Below are 9,653 nucleotides of genomic sequence, written 5' to 3'. Positions count from 1 at the left end.
TGGGGATGCCTAGACCTACTACCATGAGACTGTAAATAGCTGATAGATCTATTAAGAGGCCGGTTGGAGTTGTATATGATGTACTAGTTCGGGTTGGTGATTTTCTTCTACCTGTTGACTTTGTGATTCTTGATTGTGCTGTTGATCGGGATATTCCTATTATTTTGGGGAGACCTTTCATTTCTACGAGAAGGGCTCCTATGGATTCTGAAAAGAATGAAATCAAGTTCCAAGTCAATGATGAGGAAGTTACTTTCCAGGCTAGTAAGGGGATGAAGTTACTGAGTGCTTGCGAAAGCATTTCAGTTATTGATTATTGATGAAGTGTTGAATTTAAGATAGAAGAGGAATGTTTGGGCAAAGCTCTAGCTTCCATTCTGGTGAACTTTGATGCTGATGACATAGAAGGTTATGTGGAGACTGTTAACTCACTTGTGGGGTTGGGTTCTTACTCATACCAACCAAATAAGTTAGATCTTGATCTTGATCGTAAAATGACTCCTCCAGCAAAGCCATCCATTGTTGAGACACCTAAGCTTGAGCTTAAGCAGCTTCCTTCACATCCGAGGTATGATTTTCTTAGCCCGAACAACACTTTACCAATGATTGTGTCTGCATTGCTGAATGAAGAGCAGACAAAGAGGTTGTTGGAGATATTGCATGAATACAGGTGCGCTATAGGTTGGGTGATTACATATATTCAGGGAATTCCCTCCTGTATATGCGAGCACAAAATCAAGCTTGTGAAAGATCGTTCGCCAAGTGTTGAACACCAGAAGAGGTTGAATCCACCTATGCAAGAGGTGGCGAAGAAAGAGATCATTAAATGGTTAGATGCTGGAGTTGTATATCCTATTGCAGATGAGCCCGGTACAATGTGTTCCGAAGAAGTGAGGCATCGCAGTAGTGCCTAATGCTAAAAACGAGTTGATTCCGACTCGGACTTTTACTGGGTGGCATGTTTGCATGGATTATAGGAGGCTGAACTCTGCGACTTGCAAGGACCATTTCCCCATGCCTTTTATTGATCAGATGCTTGATCAGTTGGCTGAAAGGTCTTATTATTGCTTTTTAGACAGGCATTCTGGCTATAACCAGATTAATATTCCTCTTGAAGACCAGGAGAAGACGACTTTCACTTGTTGTTATGGGACTTTTGCTTTTAGTAGGATGATTTTTGGTCTTTGCAATGCACCGGTGTCATGACCCAATTTACTAAGTCGCGCGGGCACCTACCATTTTCCACCTCGGTAGGCGAACCCTTATACAATCATTATTCCATACAATAAGGGATAAGGAAAAAAATGAAATCATAAGTCTTAATCATATTAATATAAGTAAAGTGCGAAAACCATAAATATAACCCCCAGATCTGGTCTGAATAATACAAGAGTACCAAATGATATGTCTCGAATATGCAAGTCTCAAATTAACAAATCTGTCTCTAAATAGGAAATAAAGATAGTGAAATAGAAGAATCTCTGGGTAGCAGTCATCAGATGCTCACCCTAGAATACTCACAAGTCTACCTCGGAAATCAATCTCGGGAAGTAGAAGCGGAACCTGTCTCAAACTCTACACCTCGAAAAGGAGTGTAGCAAGGTAGCATCAGTACAAACAACACGTACTGAGTGGGCATCATAGGTCGACAACAGTTATTTAACATATATAAAGAAAGAGACTGAAGAATAGACATGCTCACAATCAAGTAATACACAACACACAGTCCAAGAATAGCGACTCAAGTTCATAAGGATCCATAACCGAATCATAGCCTATGGTAAAGCACCTAAACACAAGTCTTACCAAGTTTTTCCACGATTCTACAGAATAACCATAAACACTAGCACATCCAACAATGTCACTCCGGATCCTCGAGTCTCAACCTAGGAGAAAGTCTTTACTCTTTGAATCCATCAATTCCTGAATATATATTAATCAGTGACATGGAAATCTCAAATCAGTAACCAACCACGTAGTCAATGTTCACGAGCACCATACAATACAATAAATAACTACAACAAAGATTAAATGTATGAGTGAATGAAATATGAATGTAATGCAATGATACACACCCGCTTCGGGCGAATGATGTCTACGCTCCGATAGTTATGACCCATAAGGGACCAACGAAGTCCATGTACCTGCTTCGGCGCACAACCCTATCCAAGTCAGTGTTGCGAAACGTGCAACCCGATCCCAGTCAGTGTTGCGGTACGTGCATTCCGATCCAATATATGTATATATTTATGTGTTGCGGCATGCAACCCGATCCAAATATATGAGTATGAATGCATGCATGATATCAATGCCAACAGGAGTATATCAATGACAATCGTGCCCCAGATGGACAAATATCCAAATACCAAGATCAATATCAATTCCTTCCTCTTCACAAGTCAATAACCAATAACCTAAAGATACGGGTTCACAATCATGAATAAATCACTAATATTAATATTAGAGTATCATGAAAGATGTGGATGAGTACACTACATAATATCAATGAATGATGACAAAGATATCAAATCAAACGTGCCACACATGGACACATATCACTATAACAGTCTCAATATCATAGCCTTCCCTTCCTTCCTCACAACATCAACACATGATAAAATACAATCTTCAATCATAAAGTAAACCACTAAGCAACAAGTCTGGAATTACTCACGTGGCTACAAGCCAATAAATCACAACAAGGCAACAACTCAATAGAACACAACAAGGCGACAAGCCGTAATCAACATCAATACCAACCTAAGTAATCCACCCCAACTTCATACCTGAAGGCATAACATGCTTTCTCTAACAATTAATAACTCTACATATGCTTTGCTAACCGAAGTCTAACTACAAAGTAAGACGTAACCTACCTGGAATGCCGAACAGGAGCCATAAACAACCACACCTTTGCCTTGCCCTTTCATTGTGCCTCCAAATACTCAATGTCTAGCGATAAATGTAATCTAGATTAGAAACCATGAAGAATAATATCCATATTGCTAAGCATCTAAATTAGGTCAAATCCAACCTATGGAATTTGGGAAAACGGGCCCACAAAGGTAACACGGGAAATTCTAAGGTGGAATATGCAATTCAAATCTAGATGATCAAAACTCACTAATCAATTGCTCGATTAACTCAAGATTACGCTAAATTTGGATTTTAAGTGAAACCCCCAAATTTGGGTATGAACACTAACTTTTCAATCACAAATTGACCTCCAATAATGAAAGATACAAGCTTAACAAATATATCAGGTTCTAGGGTTATGCTAACCAATTTCATCAACAATTTCTACTTAGGAAGTCTTAAACTCATTTTAAGAATTTCTCATAAAACACACCTTTCCTTTTTGATTCTAGCATGGATTAATAATTAAGAAAGTAGACTAATGAATTCTAAGGCCAAGGATCTTACCTCTATGAAGAATTTGATCGAATGTTCTCAAAATTGCCCCAAAATGCTTAAGAAATGATTTAATGAAGTGATAAGTGTTTAGGGGTTTTAACTTAAGAAGTAGAGAAAAATCTGCCCATCAACGGCTACGGCGGTCATAGGAACGGCTGCAGCGCACACGGCTACAATAGTCAGGGAACTTCTACAACGCACAAGGCTACGACGGTCAGTTAACGGCTACAGTGTACGGCTTCGACGATCAGGTAAAGGCTACAGTGCACACGGTTACAACAGTCAGGGAACGGCTACATGGCACACGGCTACGACGGTCAGGGAACGGCTATGGTGCACACCAGACACCAGGAAAATATTGGTTTTTGACCAATCTTAACCCAAAATCCGATTATCACCTGAGGTCTCACAAATACAAAACAAACATGTAAACACCTAGAAAAACATGCTGCAAAGTCGCCCATGGCCTTGGAATTCCCAACAGAGATCTATTTGACCAAGTCAACCCCCAATGTTCTAAAATTAACTTTCTAACCCAAGTCCCAAAACGCTCCCAATTACCTTAGAAGCTGAACCGAGCATCCCACCAAGTCATAAACGATCATCCGGAGCTCTCAGAATTGACGGATTTTCAAAAAAGGTCCGTCCAACCAAAAGTCAACTATTAGTTAAACACTTTTCACTTAAAGGCTCAAATTTTCAAAAGTCACACTAGAACTTGCCTGATGACCTCAGGAACCGTGCCACCCATCCCCGCGGGTAAAAATCATACTCATAGGGCTCGAAAAAAGGTCAATAGGGGTAAATGGTCATAATTGCTATTACGACAGAATGGGTCATTACAACCGGCTACATTTCAGAGGTGCATGATGTCGATCTTCTCAGATATGGTTGAAGATTTTTTGGAGGTCTTCATGGATGATTTCTCTATGGTAGGTGATTCTTTTGTTGAATGTCTTGACTATCTAGGTCGAGTGCTAAAGACATATGAGGAGACTAATCTCGTGCTTAATTGGGAGAAGTGTCATTTTATGTTGAAGGAAGGGATCATCCTCGATCACAAAATATGAGAAAGGGATTGAGGTCGATCAAGCGAAAATTGATGTCATTGCCAAGCTACCTCCACCTATCTCTGTGAAAGGAGTCCGAAGTTTCTGAGCATGCCAATTTCTATTGGCGCTTTATTAAATACTTTTCCAAGATAGCGAATCCCATGTGCAATCTTCTTGAAAAAGAGGCTAAGTTAGAGTTTAACGAGAAATTTCGTAAGGCATTTGATGGGCTGAAGGAGCGCCTGACTTCTGCTCCAATTATTGTATCTCATGATTGGTCTCTATCATTTGAGTTAATGTGTGATGCGAGTGGTATTGCTATTGGTGTTGTGCTTGGTCAGAAGCATAATAAGATCATACACTCGATTTACTATGCCAACAAAATGCTCAATGGGGTGCAGATGAGCTATACTGTGACAAAGCAGGAGCTACTTGCTGTTACGACCCTAATTACCAATCGTGCAGGCACCTACCTTATTATCACTAATAGGCGAACCCTTACCCATTAACCCATTAATCATTAACCAATTTTAACATCTTTAATCCTTTATACTAAGCAATCAATGATCATATGAATGAATAATTAAATAAAATAAGTCATACTTAATAGATGATATAAGTGTGGAAGTCTTAAGTATTACACTCCCAAGATCTGAAAGTCATCGTACAAGGACTCTACCAATGATGTCTAAAGAATGAAGTATATCTCAACTATAATAACAAATAATGTCTGGAATAAAAATAAAAGAGAGATCTTTAAGTGGCATGGCATGGATAGAAGCTCACCCTAGAATCTGATCAAGCAAACTAGCTTCAAACTAGAGATGTAGTCTGGATGAAATCTGCGAACTCAATCTGCGTGCAAAAAGGATGCAGCAAGGTAGTATCAGTACAATCAATATGTACTGGTAAGCATCATAGGCGGACTAAGATTAGTTCACGTATATAAGTATAAAATCAATAAGATAAACAGATAGACACTTAATACTCAAATCCAAGTCACAGAATATCCCATAATAGAGTTACAGCCTAAGATGAAGCTTCTAACCCACAAGTCTATCAAGTTTCAATAATCTCACCTGATAATCACAAGCCCAAATTTCCTTCCTTAGATAGAGTCAATAATCCACAATTTAACTCAGTCAATGATCATATCAATACCACAACGGTCGTTTCATCAAATATACCAAAATTAGAAACAACGAGCCATATAATAATGCAGAATAAAATCTAATGATGTGCAATGCAAAATATGATGATGTGCAATGAAATGTAATGCAATACCCTGGCCAAATACACACTGTACACACATGCTACAGATGTCATAACTCAGTATTCATGACCTGCAGGGGACCTATGGTGTCCATGTACCCTCGTTCCGGATCCACTCCTCGGACCCAAGTCATAAATCCTCTGCCCCAAAAAGAACCTCGGTCGCGGCCATATCAATATACCTCTCATCTCCGGAACGGACCTCAGACCACGAGCCCATAATTCAGGTCACATTTGTGCCTTTTCATATATATATATATATATATATATATATATATATATATACATACCACTCATTTTCGGAACAAACCTCGGACCACGAGCTCACAACTAGCCTCAAGTAGCATCAACGGTTCAACAAGAAGATTATATTAACTTCTTCACTAATTACATATCACAATGTATGTCTCAATATATTTCAGTTCATTAGTATGTATGGACTATGAACAATTAGCATTATTAATGTCAACACAAGGCATCATGCCACAAGTCTTCCAAACCATTTCCATCATGTATGAGTGTACGAATGCATAAATGAGTGTAAACGTGGTAAACCAATGCAAACCAATAAAGCAACAGTGAAGACACAAGTCATAAAGCCACAAGTTATATCAAGACTTGGATCAACTCAGCCATGAAATGAATCATACAATCGTCTCAACCAACATAATAGTCTATGTCCCTCCTTACTTCCATATGTAGCAAGTACGCCTCATAACTAAGTCTTGTATCACCAAGAAGCTCCACTTTTCTATATATTATCATCAACGGTAAATCATACATCAAGTTTTCATCTACGTATTGTCATAATTTTATATCACAATTCACGCCTAAACTCATTATCCTTCCTTTCTCCGATAATATATGTCACAATAAAAGAGAACTGAGTACAACACGACAATTTAAGCAATAAGTCTAATCACAATAACAGGGCAACAAGCCACCATCAACAACAATCAACCTAATAGAAATCCATCCCGAATCGCCACAGTATGAATACAACTACACCTCATATTTCAGTACATAAAGTAATGGCGACGAGCCCACAAAATCAGAAGTCATACCAACCTAGAAAGTATCCAACCAAAACACCATGTCCGAAGACCTAATCATTCTTACCATGTCCGAAGACCTAATCATTCTTTCTACCATCAATTCTATACAATACATACGTTTCGCTAATCAAAGTCTAACTAAAGTAAGCCATAACCTACCTGGAATGCTGAGCAACAGTCTCGAATGGCCAAACCTTAGCCTCGCCTTCCTCTTTGGAGAACCTCAAATGATTAATGTCTATCAAATACAAATTCTATATCAGAATACAAATCTACGGATACCCATATTGCCATAGTTTTACCCAAAACCCAAAAATGAACCCAAAATAGCCAAACCCGAGCCACAAGGGCAAAATTATAACTCTATTAAAAATTCAGATACAATATAGTCAAAATAGTACTCTACGAGTCTAGACAATTCTAACGATACCTATATTGCTATACTTTTAGAAAAATACCCAAATACCCCTACAATGTGAATCCGGGTTCATGAGGGTAAAACAGGAAATTTAGTGCATAATTATGTTACCAATCATCTAGTTAACCTTCAATCTTAATTTCATGAAATTATATTCATCACAAGATATCCAAATTGATCTTTTTTATTTTTAGCCCTAGGGTTCTTAACTCATTAGTTCTTCACAATTAGTGTGTAGGATGACTATGAGATGATGATAATCAACAAATAAATAATGAATACTAGGTTAGAATCTTACCCCAAAGTGCTTGTGAATGATTTTGCATTACTCTCTCCCCAACCCTCCAACTATTGAAGGTTTCATCAAATCTTGGGTTCTAATCTAGCACCCACCATTAATGGAACTTAAGCTTGTCATGAGATTTGAGGAAGGAAAAATAATGAATCACATAAGGGTTTGCATTTACCTTCAAGGAGGAACTTCACCCTAGCCCTAGGAAAATAGCCTCTCACATTCTAAGGAAGTGTTTTTGGGTTTACGAGGGGAAAACTTGAAAAAAACAACTTAAAAATGGATTCTGCCCAGTGCACCCGCCCCCCTTCGCTAGAGCGGGTGCCCCTTTTTTTGATTTGTTCAAAACTTCGTTTTAGTCCCCTGAAACTCATCCGGAACCTCCCAAACACAAACTATCTATGTGTTTTGATTGAAAACCACGCTACGGACGCAACCGTAACCTCAAAATTCCCAAAAGAGATTATTTTAACTCGTTGTTGACCAAGTCAACCCAAACACTATAAAATTAAGCCTTCACTCGAGACTCAAAACATCCCCGAACGCTTTGGGACCCAAACCAATGGCTTCACTAAGTCATAGGTCGTACTAAAGGGACTCGGGGAAAGGGTCAACAAGGTTAAATGGGCCAAAACACTATAACGACTAAACGGGTCATTACAGTTGCTATAATATATGCTTTTGAAAAGTTTCAGGCCTATCTATTGGGGTCTAAAGTGGTGTTTTATATCGATCATGCTGCGTTGAGGCGTCTGATGGCAAAGAAGGGGTCGAAACTGCGGTTGATTAGATGGGTCCTATTGTTGCAAGAATTCAATTTTGAGGTGAAAGATCGAAAGGTATCCAAAAACCAGGTTGCAGACCCTCTCTCACGGCTTGAATGTCACGACCCGAGCTGACGAGTCGTGACGAGTGCCCGACCTCTACTGACCAAGCACCACTAAACTCATACCTGGATCTCACTGAGCAACAGGGTGGCCCATATATAGTTTATAACTGAGCAATACTAACTCCTGTAAGATTAACACGATAGACTCTGCATCAAGAACTCACAACCAGCATATAGATACACATACGTGCTGAGGATAACAGTGCAAGCCGACTAGGCCGCTACGTATGTTGTACAACAAAAATAAGAGCCGATAGTCTACATAACATCCCAACTACATACGGGCGTCTGAGACCTACATGGAGCACGGCCAGAAAGGACAGGACAAGGCTCTGTCATACCCATATATGCATGTCAAAATAACATACCAAAAGGGACTGCAACTCCGAACCAAATGGAACGCACTGACTACAGCCGAGTGGAAGAACTACTGAGCTGGATCGCCTGTCTGGCTACCTGAACCTATGAGCATGAACGCAGCGTCCACAAGAAAGGACGTTAGTACGAACAATGTACTGAGTATGTAAGGCATAAGAGTAACAAGAGAGAGGATATAAGGGAACTTTAATGCGGATGAATGTAACATTGTATGTTTGAGCTCGCTCCTGAGAACTGATAATATGCATAAATCATGTACATGCATGCATGAGGTCGGTCATATGCATATATGCGTATACAACGTCTGTCAAACCTCTGTGGGCATCCCATTATGTCATACTAGCCAGCATCATCATCACCGTCAACATCATCGTCGTCATCATATCATCATATGACCATCAGATCAAATGGTAATGCGTATATAACGCCATCACCTTTCTCATACCCCATATATATATAGTACATACTATATGCGTATATAATGCGCCACGGTCATGGGTCAATGTGCATATGTATAAATGAAAGCAATGCATAAGTGAGCTGAATAAACAGGACTCTCAGAGTGACATAAAGTCGTACTATCTTCGATAGACATTCTTAAGCTAACAACATCGATGTCGTGATCTCAAGACCCGTGAACAAAGGAATAATCATAAAGAGGTACAAGAACATCGAAAGATTAGAGTACTCCTAATTCTTCTAAGAGTAGAGTAAAATGGAAGCTCGTTCATTTGTTTCTGTTCATATTACAAGGGTCATGCCAAAGAGAAAGAAAAAGGACAACCTTAATCCCCGAAGCTTATTTCCCGATTTTCCCAACCTACTTTTCGTCTTCAATATACATAAAAAACCATTCTCCCTAATGTTAGGCTAATTCTATGCT

At 39.2% G+C, this 9,653-nt stretch overlaps 1 protein-coding gene across 1 annotated transcript in view; it reads left to right on the top strand.

The window, feature by feature from the left end:
• Positions 1-966: 966 nt before the first annotated feature.
• LOC132047400 (uncharacterized) overlaps positions 967-9,653 on the top strand; it is an 18,294-nt gene continuing 9,607 nt past the window's right edge. Inside the window, exons 1-2 of the mRNA XM_059438449.1 lie at positions 967-1,197; positions 4,556-4,931. Of these exons, the coding sequence (XP_059294432.1) occupies positions 967-1,197; positions 4,556-4,931 (607 nt within the window). The remainder of the gene's footprint in view (positions 1,198-4,555; positions 4,932-9,653) is intronic.

Source organism: Lycium ferocissimum, chromosome 2, assembly GCF_029784015.1.
Source record: "Lycium ferocissimum isolate CSIRO_LF1 chromosome 2, AGI_CSIRO_Lferr_CH_V1, whole genome shotgun sequence".
In the NCBI taxonomy this organism is placed as follows: domain Eukaryota; kingdom Viridiplantae; phylum Streptophyta; class Magnoliopsida; order Solanales; family Solanaceae; genus Lycium; species Lycium ferocissimum.
Note: the sequence above shows the minus strand (reverse complement) of the source record. Positions and strands in the feature narration are given on the sequence as shown.